Source organism: Typopeltis vanoorti, chromosome 3, assembly GCF_054136105.1.
Source record: "Typopeltis vanoorti isolate ZY-2024b chromosome 3, IOZ_Tvanoo_1.0, whole genome shotgun sequence".
In the NCBI taxonomy this organism is placed as follows: domain Eukaryota; kingdom Metazoa; phylum Arthropoda; class Arachnida; order Uropygi; family Thelyphonidae; genus Typopeltis; species Typopeltis vanoorti.
Genome location: NC_143551.1, coordinates 47598127 through 47617692, shown reverse-complemented (window position 1 = coordinate 47617692; position 19566 = coordinate 47598127). Strand labels below are relative to the sequence as shown.

The following is a 19566-nucleotide window of genomic DNA, read 5'->3' as shown; positions in this document are numbered from 1 at the left end:
ATCTTCAGAGACAGAGGAAGGAAAGTAGGATTCCTAGTTCTTTGATCAAGGAAATGTGTGTGAAATGGAGTGAGATGCAAAGTTTTTGGAAAGAGATGATCCTTTTTCGTCTATATTTTATCTATTTATTGTGTTTATTCATTTTATGTAAGATTTTATGCATTTTCATTACTTTTTGTATGAAGATTTTACGCATGAAGTACTGTTGTCAAGATTTAAATAAGCAATCATCTGGGATTCGGGAATGGATTATTCCATTTTACATTAATTCTGATGGGAAAATGGTTTCAGTTTTCAAACAAATCAGTTTCCGTATACAGCCTTTAGGAATGAATTATTATTATTACGGGCAACTCCAGGGAATCCTTAGACTCATAGAGGGAGGCCCCAAATCATGTTCATCACAACTATTTGACATTCATACAGTATCTATGTATCATAATTCGCCTTAAACTCATTCACTGTCACAGCATCCACCACAGACTCTGGCAGCCCATTCCACTCAATCACCACTCTAAAAGTAAAGAACCCAGCTCTAACACCCTTACTAACCACACTTTTGCCCAGCTACCTTGGATGTCCCGTAGTCCTCCCACAACCACGTTGTTCTCAAAAATATCTTCCGAATTAATTTTATAGAAACCCTTCAGTAATTTGAATGTCTCAATCATATTTCCCCTCCTCCGCCTATCAACCAATTTTTGCAACCCACAAATCCTCAACCGGTTCTCATAAGGTTCATTCCACAGACCTGCTATCATCTTGGTCACTCGCCTCTAGATCCTCTCAACCTCCTCCCCATCAAGAAGAAAGCTAGGTGACCAAATCTGGGCACAGTAGTCGAGATGGGGTCTTATCAAGGCTCGATACAGAGGAACAATAACATGCTTGTCAACGTATTCTTCAGCAACCAAGTGATTTGATGAGCTGATTTGGCCACTTTTATAATGTGCCCCCTAAACTTCAACTCCTTATCCACCAACATTCCTAAATCTCGTGCCTTATCAATTTCCTGAAGTACAGTTCCACCAATGTAATAAACTGCTGCTAATCTTTTCACCCCAAAATGTATAACCTTACATTTTGCCACATTAAATTGACATCCATTCTCCTTAGCCCAGACCGCCAATCTATCCAAATCATCCTGCAAAATTTTGAACATCATCTGCATTCACTATTGCCCTACCCAACTTTGCATCATCCGCAAACAAATGAACTGTTCCTCTCAGATCCTTCCCTATATCGTTAATGAACAAATTAAACATCAGTGGTCCAAGAACAGATCCTTGTGGACTCTACTCCTGAATAAACCACTCTCTGATATCTCTCCATCAACCACCCTCCTATCCATCTCACCAACCCTATATCCATCCCCATATGCTGCATTTTACCGATTAGAATTCCATGTGGTATCCTGTCAAAGGCATTAGCAAGGTCCACTGTAAACCTATTACCCTTATCCAGTTCAGCCGTCACTGTGTTATAATATGTAAGCAAGTTACTGAGGCATGACCTACCCTTCACAAAACCATGCTGTCCACGATACAGTATCCCATTTTCATCTATCCAATCTTGTATTTTCCTCTTGACTATTTTCTCCAAGACCTTGATAATGATTCATGTTATGCTGATTGGCTGGTAATTTTCAACAGCAGCCTTGGAACCACCTTTATGCGGCGGAACTATTTTCCCCTCTTTCCACCCCCTTGGGACTGAACCAGACCCAAGGCTCAAATTAAACAAAATGGTCAAGGGCACTGACAATTCTTTAGCCGCTTCACGTACGACACGAGCTAGTATACCATCCAATCCCACAGATGTATTGACATTGAGGTTCTGTAATAGGCTATTTACCTCTACTTCATTCATCACAATTCCAGTATAAGCTGTTGGTTCTTCCATTCCTGCAATGGCACTACCTGGATGATATACTCTTGCAAAGTGCTCGCTCAGTAATTCCACTATATCGACTGATTTGGCTACCTCCCTACCCTCAGCATTTTTTGAAATCTTTCTGACATGAACATTTTTCCTTTTACTTGCAACATATTGAAAAAACTGTTTGGGATTCTCTCTTTAGCCTGCATGGCCAATTTTCTTTCATAATCCGCTTTTGCTTTTCTTACCACCCTTGTTACCTTGCTGGCCTAAGCTTTATACTGTTCCTGCACCTGCTGGTCACCTTTCTCCTTAAATTCCCTCCACAACTGTTTCTTTTTTTGCAGCTCAAGCTTAATAGTGTTATTCATCCATTAAACCCTTACTTGATTTATTATTCAGACTCTTGGTATACAGTCAACCATTGCTTCCTGCAAACACTTCTTAACCACTTCCCATGCACTATCAAAATCCAGCCCTTGCAGTTTTACATGCCATGGCACTGAGCCAAGCACACTCCTAAGCTTGTCATACTTACCAGCCCGGTAATTCCACATGTACCGTCTTAATTGTAAATTCCACACCTTTAGCCACCTCCCAAGTCAAGACCCTATGATCACTCTCACCAATTGGTGGCAATGTGGTCATATTTGTTACAGCCAAATCCTCAGATGCAATTACTAGGTCAAGCACTCTCTGCCCCCTAGTATTTTCCACAACATGCTGTTGCAGATAGTTGTCCCTTAATAACCGCATAAAATCCAATTCCTTCCTCCCATGTGCCGTCTCCTCCTTCCAGTCAATGTTACCATAATCGAAATCACCCATAATAATTACCCTTCCTCCACTCATTTCTTCTAATTGCCTATGCTATCCCCACCATCTATTCCATCACCTGGTCTATAGCAGCAGCAAATTGTATATTTTGTTCTGCTAGACTCTATCTCACACCAAATAGCCTCAAATGTGCTCTTTTCTCTATCCTGCAGTTCAACTTCTATACTCCTTGGCTGCAACTTATCAGCTATCATCAATAACACTCCTCCCCCCTTTTTATTCTCACTGTCACTCCTGAACATGCTATACCCGTCGCATTCAATCCCACTAGCTTTATCATCTTCTGTCAGCCATGTTTCACTAATATCAACAACCTGTGGCCTGGAAGTGCCAACCAAGGCCAAAAACTCTTCCTTCTTGTTCCTAATACTACTGGCATTAGTGTACATGAATTGCCGAAGCCCGTTAGTCCCATCCTTACTTTGATGCCTTATACCAACTATCCCATTCTGATTTGTTGTCCTTCGTACTCGCTCGGGCATATTATACTCATTCATACACTCAACTGCCTCCCTAAAGTCTGTATATCTACTCCACCCCCCTTTAATAAATCTAGTTTCCCTGAGTCTGTACATCCACTTCCACTTCATTCATCAACACTTTTTCAAGCCTCCGTACACCAAATCTATTCAAATGTAACCCATCCATCTTATATAAATCCATTCACCCATCGAATTCACTCCACACATCCACAAATTCCACACCACTCTCCATGCATAACCCATAACCCACGCATAAAGTCATTGGCAATTATGGCCCTCCTTCTAAGCACTTAACTGTCATTCCGTGGCAAAATATCCACCATTCTAACTCCCTCACTCTTCTCTTTTGCTACCTCAAGTAATTCCCTCACATCTGCTATCATTTCCATTTTGTCTTCTTTCAAATCATTTGTTCCTGCCATGACTATCATTTCTTTCACCCTCTGTTTTTGCACTCGAATAGATTCGCTGACGTCCTTTATGTTTGCACCTGGTTGGTACGATTTCGTCAAACTCTCAACTATCACACCTCTTAATAACAAATCTGCATACAATACTCGCTCCTTCATTTTATTTACATTTACGAACATTCTCTTATTTTTCGTATCAGAATTTCGCCGCTTATTAGTCGGTACGTTCAGTACACATTTTTCCATACGCTCCAGTTGCCACTTTGCTCTGTGTATCGCTCTGCTCAACTGTGTAATTTCACTACTTGCATCTATCTCACCATTTTCATTATCATTTAAATCATCCATTCGTTCTGTTTCGTTTATACTTTCAACGATTTATGCTCGACAACTGAGTGAGGATCCGCTGTACTAATGCCAGAAGCATCAGGAATAAGAGGGAAGAGCATATGGCATTGTTTATTGCAACCTTGCCAAACGTTACAGACATTAGTAAGATTTTGCTAGCAGCAGATGATGTAGTTACAGGAATAGAATGTGAAGGGTTTAGTATTTTCAGGGATGATAGAGAAAATAGGATGGAGGGGGGGGGAGAAATGTTGATGACAGCAGATGAATTGCAGCCAAAATGAATAGGAGACAGTGTGCTGTGAAGTCATGGCCAAGAAAAACTACAAGTAACCCTCGTATAACGCAGTACTTATACAACGCGGTCTAGAAATTGTAGTAACCCTTGTTCAACGCGGTTTCGATATAACAGAGTCTACAAATTGTAATAACCCTTTATATTTTCATATATTTTTCACCGTGCAACTTAAAAATCAAATTTTTTTTTTCGTTAAATTTTTGTGTGCCCATATTGCGCATGTAGTTATAAGTAGCGAATCTATATTAAGGAATTTATATTTGGTTTTTCAAGTGTTTTGTACCCGATGTCGAAAGTTACCCAAAGAAAAAGAATATCGTTTTCAAAATTCTACTAATTTTAGATAACTCAACAGGCCACCTAACAAATTTAAGCCATCCAAATATTAAAATAAGTTTTTTGCCACCTAATACTACTTCACGTATTCAACCAGTCGACCAAGGAATAATATCAACATTTAAGTCATATTCGTCGAACATTCCAATTAATTTTAGAAAAAATGGAATCTAATCCAAACATGGCACAGCTTCAAGTGTGGAAAGAGTTTTCAATATTGTGTGAAAATTATTTCTCTGTTCATTAAGGAATTACACTCCTCTACACTGAATGCCTGCTGGAAAAAAATATAGACTGAAGTTGTTCTGAAACAAAATTTCGTACCTCCAGTGGATGAAGAGCTAAGGCATATAATAAACGTCACACACATTTTTGGTGCAGCACATTTTTGAAAACAAAATTAGCGAATTAATTGATAGGGAAACAGATTTAAATGAGGGGGAACTGGTACAATTAATAGATGACATTGAACCAAATGGCATGGGAAGTTTGCCGAAGATTCTGATTGTGATGAATCGGTAAAGAATTCAGTTTAAAAGAAATTAGCGGAACTTGGACTTGGCAAGAAAGTTAGGAAGTTATTTTAAGGATAATGATCCCTCAGTGGAGCGCTCCGAAAAATTCACGAGACAATTGGATATTTGTTTAGCTCCATATTATGACCTTTATAAAAAAAATGCAGAGTGGGAAGTAAAGTCCTATTACTGACTTCTTGATAACTAAACCAGCCAAAGTATGCAATGAGAATTATACAAATGATGTCTAGGAGATTTCAAGTGATGACGACGTCCGGCCACTCATAAATAAAGAACATCTACAAAAGGTTAGTTTTGAAGACAGTGATAATAATTAAAAAATGCACTTTATTTTATTTTGCCTAAAATATTTATTGCTTTATGTGCAACGAAGTTTACGTAAAATTTGTAATTTTTATAATTTTATACTATGTATTTGTTTTAAAGTTTATATGTTTTCTTCATTTACATGAATTACCTGAATGAAATAAAAATATTTTTTGTTGGTTAAGTCATGGTTGTTTATATAATTAAAAAGAAAATGATTTCGGAACATAACCCTACTTTTTCTATGTGATCTAAGTCTCGCATAATGCGATTTATATAACGCGGCATTTCTATGGAACCTAACATCCGCGTTATACGAGACCTAGCAATTAACCATATACGTTACCTGTATATGGTTAATTGCTGCTAGGACAGGGGGTTCTAGGTATGATATGGAAGACATGCACCAGTAAATTAGTATGAGTGAAGGTTGAGTGATAATTATGGGATGCCTTCAACTATGGAGATATACAAGAATGGTCTGAAACATTCATGGTCTCGAGCATAAATGGCAACACTATTTGCACAATATTTTTTTCTAAGTTGGTACATCTGTCATAAGCATCCATGTGAAACTGCAAGTCATTCTATCAAGTAGTTTGTTATAAAACAAACTACTTGATACAATTATAAAACGAACTACTTGACAGCTGTCTGAAGCAAAAATTTGTCATTTGTCTGTATCCCTTGAAATGGATAAAATTTGAGTATCGTGCGGTTATAAAATTCTTTGTAAAAGAAGGTTTAACACCAAAAGAAATTCGTTCAAAGTTCATAAAAGTTTATGGGCACTTTTCCTTCATTTTTGACAATTAAGAAATGGGGTGCTCAGTTTAAATGCGGCCGTACCAGCCTTGAAGATGATCCACCTGAAAGACATCCAAAAAGTGTAACAATACCAGAAATCATTGACCAAGTGCATTTTATACTATGTATTTGTTTTAAAGTTTATATGTTTTCTTCATTTACATGAATTACCTGAATGAAATATGGCATTGAATGACCGGCGAGTCAAAGTGCACGAAATTGATGAGACCACAGGCATTTCAAAAGAATGTGTAGGATATATTTTGCATGAAGAATTGCATATAAAGAAGTTTTGCACAAGATGGGTGCCGCACTTCGTCACAGCAGATCAAAAAAGGATTTGCATGAAAATATCTGAACAGTGCTTGGGGCGGTTCAACAAGAATAAAACCGATTTTGTGCGTCCATTTATTACTATGGACGAGACTTGGATTCATCATTACACACCAGAATCCAAACAGCAGTCAAAACAGTGGATAGAAGCTGGTTGTTCAGTGCCAAAGAAGACAAAGTCGGTTCCATCAGCAGGAAAGGTCATGGCATTGGTGTTCTGGGATGCTAAAGGCATTTTGTTTATTAATTATCTTAAAAGCGGTAAAACAATAACCAGGGAATGTTATTCTGATCTTTTAACCAAACTAGATGAAAAAATTAGTGAGAAAAGACCCGGTTTGCAGAAGGAAAAAAATCATCTTTCATCATGATAATGCAACTGCCCACAAAGGTGTTTTGTCAATGGGAAAATAAAGGGATCTGTACTATGAATTGTTGGAACATCCACCCTATTCCCCAGATTTGGCTCCCTCTAACTTCTATCTCTTCCTCGCTGGTCAGCGTTTTTCTTCGAATCAAGAGGTGATTGCAGCTGTAAAGTGGTATTTTGCAGATCTTACTGAGAACCACTACAGGGATCGGATAATGGTGCTGGAGCATCGCTGGAATAAATGTATTAGTCTTAAGGGAGATTATGTTGAAAAATAAAAATAATTTTGAAATTATAAATTCGTTTTTTTCATTGTTAGGCCAAGAACTTTTCAGACAACCCTCATAGACTGGAAGGAAGAGAGATCACATAGCAGCAAGGAAATGGAATTTATACACTTACTGAGAGATAATTATTTGAGGCAGCATGTGACAGAAGGGACTCGAGGTGTAAGAGTACTGGACATGATCATAGGATCAGAAAAGCTATCTATAACCAAGGCGGCCATATTGCCTCCAACTGGGAAAAGTGACCATGTGGTCTTGACTTGGGAGATTGTAAAACATGAGGAATATTCTTCAAGAAGGAGGTATGTGGAAGTACAAGACAGGTGATAATGACAAGCTTAGGAGGAAGCTTGAAGCTGTGCTATGGCATAAAATTCTGCAAGGTAGGGATATTAGTAGTGCATGGGAGACAGTTCAGAGACATCTAGAGGAAGTAATATTAAATTGTATACCTAAGGTAAGGAAGGTTAACATGTTCGCTGCCAACTACGAGTATACTCGTAGTGGGTAAACCTGCTTCACAAGCCAGCTACGAGTATACTCGTATGACGCTTACCGCCAGGAACGAGATTATTGTAGTGACCTTGAAGAAGTGAAAATGCTTGGCTTGTGGGGCTAGCATCAAAACTGTGTATTCTCATAGACCGTATATGCTCTGTACAAGCCAACTACGAGTATACTCGTAGGACGTTTACCTCCGGTAACGAGATTATTGTACTGACCTTGAAGAAGTAAAACTGCTCGGTGTAGGGGAACAGACCATGCCAAAGTAGCGTGGCAGTGAACGTGTTAATCAGGTAGGAATTAGATAGATGAATAATATCATTAATTGTAAGCTGCAGAAAAAGAAAATGCTGTGAAGGGTTTATAAGGAGAAAGATGACTAGTATGGTAAGGAAGGCAAAATGAGATTATGAGACGAAACTAACCAAGTAGGCCAAAGGAAATCCCAAAGAGTTCTGTCGTTATGTGGCAAGTGAGAGGTAGAATATGGAAGAATAACCTTAATGAGTGCTGAAGGTAAAGAGGTAACAGAAACAGATAAAATAGTTGAGCTACTATTTTATCTGTTTTAATATATCTTAATATATCATCATCAAATTCCTGCCATGTACCCTCAAGGGGTGTACAGGATGTGATAATACTACATGAAAAAAATTACATCATTACTAACTTCCTATCTACAATTTTCCTCCAAATCAGTCTGTTACTTGTCAAGACTATAACATTATCAGATCTTATATTTCTATCGTCTAAGGCACTTTGTACCGTATCAATCAACCTATATCTTGGTCTTCCTCTGGGTCGTTTTCCTGTCACCCTGGCAGAGAACACTTGTTTTGCTAATCTTTCTTCGCCCATTCTGTTTAAGTGACCATACCACCTGGGATTAGCTCTGCTAACGCATTCCTGGATGTTGACAATGTAAGTTCTTTCCTAATATCCTCATTTTTAATATGATATTGCCATTGATGCCATCTGTTCACGCCTATAATCTTTCTCAGGACTCTCATATCTGCGGTCTCTAGTCTTTGGTCAAGTGTTTTACTTCTGACCCAGCTCTCAGATCCATAAGTTAAAACTGGTTTGAACACTGTCTTGTATACAGCTAATTTAGTGTTCCGACTAATTTCTCTCTTATTCCATATTAATTTATTCATTTGACTTCCCACCATACCAGCTTTGCTGATTCTGTTGTCTATTTCTATATTTAATTTACCATCTTTAGTAAAAATCGTGCCTAAGTAGCAGAAATGTTTTACTTGTTCCACAGGTTCTCCATTCACAACACAGCTGACAATTTCAATGATTCTGCCTATTTTCATTGTCTTTGTCTTTTTATTGCTGACCTTTATACCATATCTATTACAACAGCTATTCAATTTAGTCAGAGAATCTTGCAGACTTGTAGCGGATTTATTTAGAAATATAACATCATCCGCATAAAGCAAAGAGCTGACATTAACATCTCCAATTTTGATATCATGTTTAATACCACTTTCCTTCATAATGTACATCCTTGTCTCACACCAGATTTAACATTAAACCATCTCCCTTCAATTCTAACTGCTGGCTTACAACTCAAATAAAGACTAAGTATTGCTTGATATAATGCCCCATTGACACCATATAACTGCAGCATATTGAATAGCTTCTCTCTTAGCACCTTATCATATGCCTTTTCCAAATCGACGAAACTTAAATACAGATCTTTGTTATATTCCCATGCTTTCTCGACTATTTGTTGTAAAGTGAAGATCTGATCCTGACAGCCTCTATTTGGCCTGAGTCCAGCTTGTTCTTCACCAAGCTTTTCTTCCACAATTCTTCTCAACTGTTTCTCAAGTATACTTGCATAGATCTTGCCAGGAACAATCAGTATGGAAATACCTCTGTAATTCTCATATTCAGTTTTATTTCCCTTTTTATATATGGGTACTATGAGAGCTCTACTCCAATCATTGGGAATTATTCATCCCTCTGTCCAGGCTTTCTGAACTATGCAGTGCAGCCACTGTAAGACTCTTATACCACCGTACTTCAGCATTTCTGGTCGAATATCACCTACTCCTGTTGTCTTCCCACATTTCAAGCCTTTGATGGCTTTTTCTAATTCAAGAATGGATATGTATTCCTGACTGCATGCCTCGTCAGTGTTTTTTACCACTGCTGTCATTACTGCTTGTTTCATTTAGCAATTTTTCAAAGTAATTACTCCATACTACAAGGATATCTTTTTCTCCCATTTTCATGTCACCTTTATCATCTCTCACTCCTTTTACAGCACTCTTTCCTCCATTTCTAAGCTTCTTCAACAACCTCCAGAATATTTTGCCACCTTCTTCATATTTATTTTCTATATTCTTGCCAAAGTCCTCCCATGACTTTTGTTTAGCTAGTTTTACACAGTGTTTAGCATTCTTGCATTTGTCTCTGTATTCTCTAAGAGCACAAGCTGACTTATTTGACAGGAACTTTTGATATGCTTTCTTCTTTTCCTTCACTGCCTCTTTAACTTCCTGTGTTCACCAGGGAGTTCTGATTTTTTTATCCTTACAGACAACCTCATCACATGCCTCTCTGGCAGAATCAATCAATGTTTTCTTCAGAGTTTGCCAATGAATCTCTAAGGTTTGATTCCTGTTCTCAAATTCTTTCATTTTTTCTTCAATAATCTTTGTGTATTTTAGTCTACAGTTCACATCTGAGAGCTGCTCAACTTTTATTCACTTTGATAATGTTGGAGTCTTGACAATTAACAGACTGATTTGGAGGAAAATTGTAGATAGGAAGTTAGTACTGATGTAATTTTTTTCATGTAGTACTATCATACCCTGTACACCCCTTGAGGGTACAAGGCAGGAATTTGATGATGATAATAATATTCAGATATTTGCTGATGATGCAAAATTAGGTAGAGTAATAGTGAATCAAGGCAATGTGGAGAACTTGCAGGATGACTTAAATAGGTTGTCAGTATGGGAAAAAGATAATGGATGTCAGTTTAATGTGGAGAGGTGAAAAGTTATGCATTTTGGGAAAAATGTTCTATAGGTTTACTAATAACCTTTCATGGGTAGCAACCACATTTAAAAAAAAAAATTACAAATTGTGTACTACATTGATGGAAGTATACTCCAGGAAATAGATGAAGATAGGGATTTAAGGGGGGGGTAGACAGAGTTGATGTTTAGAGGACTTATTGCTAAGGTAGCATTCAAGAGGAATAATAAATTCCTTATCTCTACTTGTTAGTGTGTTTTTCAGTAGCCAAATAAGTAGAGATAAGGAATTTATTATTCCTCTTAAATGCCTGCATCTTGATTACTGTACTCAGTCTGGTCTGGTCTGGTCTCCTGGGGATGAGGAAATGGTGGAGAGGATTCATAGGTGAGAGACCAAGATGGTGAATGGTCTATGCAACATTCCCTATGAGGCTAGACTGAAGGTGTGTGGATTGCAGAAATTGGTTGATAAGCAAAAAGAGGGGTTATGATAGAAACATTTACATTAATTAAAGCGTTTTATAGGATGGATGCAGGGGAAATGTTTCAGCACGTGGCTAGAGTGGAGAAAACAAGAGGTTATCCTTGGAAGTTGAGTAAAAGTGTGGTTAGTGAAAGTGAGAGGACTACATTTTTGGCTTGGAGATTCATGAATGAATGGAATGAGTTGCCAGTGTCAGTTGTTAACACTTTATCTGTTAATGGGTTCAAGGAGAGGAATGACAGATTGTGTGGATAGTTTGGATCTCTTGCAATGAATCTTCAGACTCCACAGAGGTGCCTGTACAATAATAATTTGGTACTTCAGATACTATGTGCTCTATCAGCCATTTCACTGAAAGTGTACTTGTTCACTGAACACAAACATCCCTATCTTACTAAATCAAACAATCAGCTATATGTAGTGCTCTCATATGGCAAATATAATGCATGGCAAAAGTTAAACTAAAATTTTTTCTTATTTTGAAATATGGACTTCACATGTGAAATCTAGTTTTTTTTTTTTTTTTTTTTTTTTTTTTTAAACAAAACCCTACTAGCATTATTAACATAACAAGCAGTTTTTTGTTTTTGTATATCTACAGTGATCACCCACACTACTATACAAGAGGCATGGAATAGGTTTCCAATGAGTGTTTATAATAAATTCAGAGAAAGACAATCAAATCAGTGAAAAATTCACTATGGCTAGTTTATTCATAAAGGGGAAGAAAGAAGAAACATTTGGCTATAGTGGGTTTCCATCTAAGTAAAAGATAGATTAAATAGATTACTGTAGCAAAGAAGAGCATTAACCAAGATAATGTTGTTATCTTAAAATTGAAGGAAGCTATAATATGAATGAAATATTAGTTTTAAATAATTAAATAAGATTATCACAACTTAAGATAGATGCATTATTAAAGCACAAGATTTTCACAAGATGAGGCATGCAATTTTAAAATTGCAGGAGGCTGCAATAAAAATGCTAAGTTAACAGCAATGTTTTGTAGGCTTCAACTGATTTATAAAAATCATTTCAAGTTGTACTGAAATCTTGTTTAATTGTTAATTTTACTACATCTCTCTGAAGCCAAACATTTCAAAGATCTTACTGTTGCACTTTTTAAGAAGCCTAAAAAACGTTGTCAAGTTTAAATAGAATACATGATTAAAATCAAATGCCTGATTTCTGCAAAACTGTTGCTTCAAGTTAATTAAAAAGGAAAATTGGATTTTTTTTTAAAGAATAAATTAAACATACTGCATATTTCTTAACTGAGATATATAAAAGATCCATACCTCATGTGTCTCCTTGTTTTCAACTATACAACCATAACTTAAAGACTGTTGTCTGGTTGCCTAAATTAGAAGTAAAAAAAAAAATATATTACTGAAAATTAAAAATGGAGAAAAATGTTTAACTATACACAAATTAAAAAATAAAAATGAATGCACGTTACTGTATATAAATTTTTTTTTACTTATATGAACCCCACATAGGAGAGGTCTCAAAACCTATAACCTAATAGCAGTATGTGTGAGCAAGTCATCAGAGGAAAAAAGAAATCTGTTAATATGTGTTTCAAAGAGTCAGAGATTGTATGCATTGGAAAAAAACAGTACAGGGAATACCGTTCTGAAGGACCAGAGATACATGGATTGAAGGAAGAGGATGAGATGTTGGTTTGGCAAGTATGGAGCTGAATGGTACATGGATATTTATCAGCAACTGTCAGTGTTAATACATAATTAGAGGTCAGCAGAGGAATAGTGGTGGCCAGTTCAGTGGAGCAGTATCCATGGAAATACACAATATAATGCAAATATAATACAATAATATGAATATAGTGCATGATAGTGAACAGCTCTCTTCTGGATACAATGTAGCATTCTAGGGAAATTTCAGGCCATCACACCTTAGACGTGAGAGCAATATTCTACAATTGGGTGGATTTGGATTTATAAAATTTAAGGAGTTGGGCAGAAGAGAAGTAATCTGTAGATAGACAGCAAAAGAATATTAAGCTTCTTTTTGGAGGCTGAAGATGCCAAAATAGGAAAGTCAGTTCAAGAAGAGAAAACCGATTTTGGTTGAGCAGCAAATTATCAAAAATGAGGAAGAGACAAAACTGGGTTTTTTTTTTTTTTTTTTTTTTGGGGGGGGGGGGTATTAAAATTTACTAAACCTAGGTACCACAGGATTTTGTGAAGATGAATGGAGTGTCACCAGAAAACCATCAATAGGAATTGGATGTTAGTGGGAGAGGACTGCAGGTGAAAGCATACAGCTTTGGAGTATTTCAGAGGGAACCATCCAGCATGATATTCAATGAATGATCAGAAGATTCACAAATTTCATTCACAAAGAGTAGGAGTGAAGACCATAAAATGGTAGCTTAAAAAGAAGGCTGCAATGCCAGACTTACCTTGGAAATATCAAAAGTGACCACATGACTCTCCCAATCTTTCCATGGACTGTGTCCAAATGTAGGTAAGGTTAGGTTAGCAAGGAGGTCTGCTTTAAAATGAGAATGGTGGAATCCATATTGCTGATCACTAATCACTGCACAATGTACCTTTCTGACCTGTTAAGCGTTAATCTTTTTCTGTACTAATTTAACCAGTTTTAGTAGTACGAATGTTTGCATTTTTAGTTTATCTTCTTGTAAAATCTTGCAGAAGTTCAATACTGATTTGTTAAAATGTAGATAAAAAATGAACAAACCATATTGTATTTAATCATAGTCACTCTCTAATTACAATGTGGTGCATTTCTAGACTTTTTTCCCCTACTACTCAGTTAAAATAAATTACATGTTCCAAAATATTGGTAGGGAGAGAAAGAGATGGCAAGGCCAACACACTGTACTCATGTGTAGGGCTGATTCAATTCATATTATATTTATCATATCACTTCTTAAATGCATTCACTGTTGATGTGCTTACCATTTTGACAACCAGCATCTATTCACTCACTCACTCATCACTTGCTGCGAGAAAAATCGACCTCCCATTTCTTTGGTTATATAACAAATTTATCAAACTCTATAATCTATTCTATATAATCCACAGAAAGTTAGTTACATGCCTCTTTCCAAATATTTACAAACATGTCACAAAGCATTAGTTTTTAAAATATCATTACTGATCTCAGTACTTAAATGAACAGCAGTAATTTTTAGTTCTTAAATATTTCTTAAAGCTATCAAGGAAACCACAATTAATCTCTTTCTCTCCAAGCTTTATCTCTATAAGACTGCTCCTTCATTTTAATTCTTTCCTAGTTGCTATTAATCCTTCTCCTCTCCTCTGTGTTATATTCTCTCTCTTTTTGATTTAGTTGTTCCATTTTTAACACATTAACAGCAAACAATCTCAAGTGTAGTATTCTTAACATTTCTTACTAATCCAAATTAATCCTTGCTATTCAACTGAATAGCAAGGATTAATTTGGATTCCCATATAAGGATTCCTCTCATCATGGTGAGGGCAATCCTTATATGGGCTTTTTCAATTGAAGGCGAGTTAGCCGATCTCATACAAAGGTAGCAGGGTTTTTCCCTCCTGGAAACTCAGGTTTTTTATCCTGTGTACAAACAAATCGGCCTTCAGAACACATGCAATTTACAGACAAAAAACACCATTGTTGGTAATGATGGGTAATAGATCGTGTTGATAGTTGTAGTATCGTAGTAGGATTAAGTAGAGAGGGTGAGATGTATTTAGAGAAGTAGAGTAGAGTGTCCTTCCACGATGAGTCCTTGGATTCCCTGGAGATGTCATGTAATAATAATAATAATTTACAGAATGATGCTACTTTAAAAAAAAAAAAAAAATCTTAAACCATTTGCTAGTCCTGATTGGCTGAGGTGGCTTATGTATCTGATCCCCTACTCAAGAGGTCAGGGGTTCAAATACCAATTTAAATTCAAATGTCATGGATCTTTATAATTAGGTGAGTCTTTGGGACGAGAAATGAATTTTACTGCCACGTGCAAGAGAACTGCCCACTTATTGGAGGTTCAGAGGTTTAAAGAAAAAAAAAAGTTCTATATTTGGTCTCCAGAGCAGTGTTACCAGACAAGGTAAAAAATAAATAAATACAAATATATAAATATATATATATACACAACACATAAAAATATCTTTAGCCTGCCTACAGAAGATGTACTGTAGGTTTACAACCTTTCATGGGCAAGATACACATTAAAAATAAATAAATAAATTTGTAATGAAATAAATACTACCTCGGTACCCATCACAGTTATTAAATTCTTATTGTCTCTTTCTCTGTGAAAAGAAGCCATCTCAGCTAATGGAAAATCTCCACACACATCACCATTAATGAGAAAAAATGCTTCAGGATTGCCGCTTCGAATCTGGTCTCTAAAATGATATATTCCTCCTGCAGTTCCAAGAGATGTATATTCTTGTAAATACCTACAAATAAAAAAATTTACTGCATATTAATGCTGCACGTGAAACAACAGTTTTCAATTTACTGATAATTTAGAGGAAGGAATTTTTTTAATATCTTTAGCAGGATTAATTACATTTAAAATTGCCAATACATATCGCTCGGAAAGAAGTCAATGGACACACTCCCATGGGCAAGGTGCATCGTGCATGTAATGAGTCATGTTTGTAGCTAGTATAAATTGGAGGAATATGATGCTCTTAAGTCAGTGCATTGTGTCCAGGAAAAATGGCTGCAAGAAGGGAACTGATGGAGTTTGAAAGAGGCATTATGATAGGATGCATATTGCAGGCCTATCTGTTTGGTAAATTGTTGAAAAATTGATCCATTCCAGGTCAACAATCAGTGATACCATACTGAGATGGAAATGCAGGGAGTCAACTGCAAGGTCTACCTGTAGTGGATGATCCACCACAATCACCGAACATGAACCTAGGGTGCAACAAAAGATAATATGTAAAACTGCCATTCGTCAACCAACACATACGTCATCAGACCCGAATCTCACAATATGGGTTTCCAGGGTAGGACTGCAGTATGCTAGCCAAACATTACCAAAACCAACATTCAGCAGTTTTCAGTGTGCAAAAAAAGCATGTAACAATGGAATGTGGAAGCTTGAAAAACTGTGTTATAGAGCAACAAATCACACTATACCCTTTACCAAGCAGCTGGATGGGTGTGAGTGTGGTGGAAGCAAGGGGAATGTCTCTCACCAGAGTGTATAACCATCATCATCGAATTCCTGCCATGTACCCTCACAGGGCATACAGGATATGATAGTGTTACATGAAAAATTTACATCGTTACTAACTTCCTATCTATGATTTTCCTCCAAATCAGTCTGTTACTTGTCAAGAATCCAACATTATCATTTCTTATATTGCTATTGTCTAAGGCACTTATTACTGTATCAATCTACCTTGTACTGGTGGAAATGTTTTTCCACTTCCAGTACAAGACTATAATAAATTTAGTTTAATCCTTTATCCAAGTGTAAGCAAACAAAGTTTGTGCCAGAAGTATCTTCAGAATTGAGGCAACTCGTGGTAAAGGTGGACCAAGCTCTCATCACTCCTTGTCTTAGTATCTTCCATAATGCAAAGCACATCTCCTTGCAGGCATGTATAATTCTATGCATTAATGGAAGGGCCACTGCACAGCACGGTTTCGACCTTTATTGAGGTCTCGTCAGTGGGAGCCAAATCCAGAGGTGGTGATACTAAGGTGGAAGCAATAGAGAAGTCATATTTAGCTATACGACTTGCCAAAAGGTGTCTCACCTTATGTCTCACCTTATCCAGAGTAATTATAATTAAATTACTCTGAATTTAAAGAAAGATGTTGGGAGTTTTTTCCCACTTGGTTAGACTATAATAAATTTAGTTTAATCCTTTATCCAAGTGTAAGCAAACAAAGTTTGCGCATGAAGTATCATCAGGACCGCTTCTCCATTGCTTCCACGTTAGTATCACCACCTCTGGGTCTGGCTCCAATTGAGGTCTCATCAGTTGGAGCCAGACCCAGAGGTGGTCTGGCTCCAACTGATGCATAGCATTATACATTCAAGGAGATTTGCTTTGCATTATGGGAGATACTAAGACAAGGAGTGATGAGAGCTTGGTCCACCTTTACCACGAGTTGCCTCAATCATGAAGATACTTCAGACGCAAACTTTGTTTGCTTACGCTTGTATAAAGGATTAAACTAAATTTATTATAATCCACCTGTATCTTGGTCTTCCTCTGGGTTGTTTTCCTGCCAACATGGCAGAGAATACTTGTTTTGCTAATCTTTCTTTGCCCATTCTGTTTAAGTGATCATACCACCTGAGATTAGCTCTGTTAACGCATTCCTGGATGCTGACAATGTCAGGTTCTTTTCTAATATCCTCATTTTTAATTCCTCATACATTAATGGCAATATCCTCATATTGCCATTAATGCCATTTGTTCCTGTCCCTAATCTTTCTCAGGTGGCTCATATCTGCAGTCTCTAGTCTTTGGTCAAGTATTTTATTCTAACTCAGCTCTCATATCCATAAGTTAAAACTGGTTTGAATACTATCTTGTATACAGCTAATTTAGTGTTTTGATTAATTTCTCTTTTATTCCATATAAATTTATTCCCTTGACTTCCCACTATACCAGCTTTGTTGATTCTGTTGTCTATTTCCATATTTAATTTATCACCTTCACTAAAAATCTTGCCTAAGTAGATGAAATGTTTTACTTGTTTCACAGCTCTCCATTCACAACGCACTTGACATTTTCAATGATTCTGCCTATTTTCATTGTCTTTGTCTTGTTATTGCTGACCTTCATACCATATCTATTACAAAACAGTAATTCAATTTAGTGAAGGAATCTTGCAGACTTGTAGCGGATTCAGAAGTATAACATCATCTGCATAAAGCAAAGCGCTGACATTAACATCTCCAATTCTGATATCATGTTTAATACCACTTTTCTTCATAATGTGATCCATATGGATATCAAATAACAGAGGGGATAATGTACATCCTTGTTTGACACCAGATTTAACATTAAACCACCTTCCTGTACTTCCTTCAATTTTAACTGCTGACTTACAACTCAAAGAAAGACTAAGTATTGCTTGATACAATGCCCCATTAACACCATATAAGTGTAACATATTGAACAGCTTCTCTCTTGGCACCTTGCCATATGCGTTTTCCAGATCCACAAAGCTTAAATACAGATCTTTGTTATATTCCCATGATTTCTTAACTATTTGTCATAAAGTGAAGATCTGATCCTGACAGCCTCTATTTGGTTTGAATCTAGCTTGTTCTTCACGATGCTTTTCTTCCACAATGCTTCTCAACCATTTCTCAAGTGTACTTGCATAAATCTTACCAGTAATACTCAGTAGGGAAATACCTCCGTAATCTTCACATTCAGTTTTATTTCCCTTTTTATATATGGGTACTATGAGAGCTGTACTCCAGTCATCAGGAATTCATCCCTCCATCCAGGCCTTCTGAACTATGCAGTGCAGCCACTGTAAGACTTTTATACCTCCATACTTCAGCATTTCGGGTCGAATATCATCTACTCTTGCTGCTTTTCTACATTTCAAATCTCAATTATGAAATTCAGAGGTGGTGTGTGATGGCATGTTCTGTTTTTCCTGGTTTGGCCTCGAGCCTCTGTTTTTTGGTGCCATGAACTGAACTCTGAGACGTATCTGAACATTCTGAGCAATGCAATGCTTCCTACTTTGTGGCATTTGTATGGAGCTGTAAAACCACCATTCAGCAAAACAATTCACCCTGTCATAAAGCTGCTGTTGCTGAAATGTATGGTTTGTGGACATGAACGTTCCACACTTGACTGGCCTCCACAGTGCCCTGATCTCAACCCTATTGAGCATCTGTGGGATGAAGTGGAGCATTGAGTGAGGTCAAGGGACATCGGCCCCAAAACAGTCTAGGACCTCATCCCATTTCTTATAGGAAGAAATGTCCAAAATTTCCATTGATCGTTATCGTACGCTTTTAAAAAGTATGTCCTGTAGGATTGCTGCAGTCATCATAGCAATGTTTTTTTCTCACCTATGGTGTCAGTTGACTTCTTTCCAAGCAGTGTATATGTAACCAACACATTTGTAATTTCTAGTTTCAGACTTTGGATTTCTTAAATGCATGTGACAACATTACTTAAAGGATTGTTTTGTAACCAAATAAATGTTGGTCTGCGAGTTATTTCACAGTTAGTAATTGGCTGATGATGTTATTACTTAAAAAAATGTAGAGGAGGCAGGATGATTAATATGAGCATCATGAAAATGATTTTTTATTTAAGATAAGACCACAAAAAATAATAATAAGGATAGAGCTGAGAAATAGA

General features: G+C 36.8%; 1 protein-coding gene across 1 annotated transcript in view; it reads right to left on the bottom strand.

Moving 5' to 3' along the window:
- Positions 1-19566, bottom strand: part of Gmppa (GDP-mannose pyrophosphorylase A) — a 141743-nt gene that overhangs the window by 103714 nt on the left and 18463 nt on the right. Inside the window, exons 3-4 of the mRNA XM_090390600.1 lie at positions 15465-15657; positions 12517-12576 (exon numbers count right to left, since the gene is read on the bottom strand). Coding sequence (XP_090246726.1) covers positions 12517-12576; positions 15465-15657 — 253 coding nt within the window. The remainder of the gene's footprint in view (positions 1-12516; positions 12577-15464; positions 15658-19566) is intronic.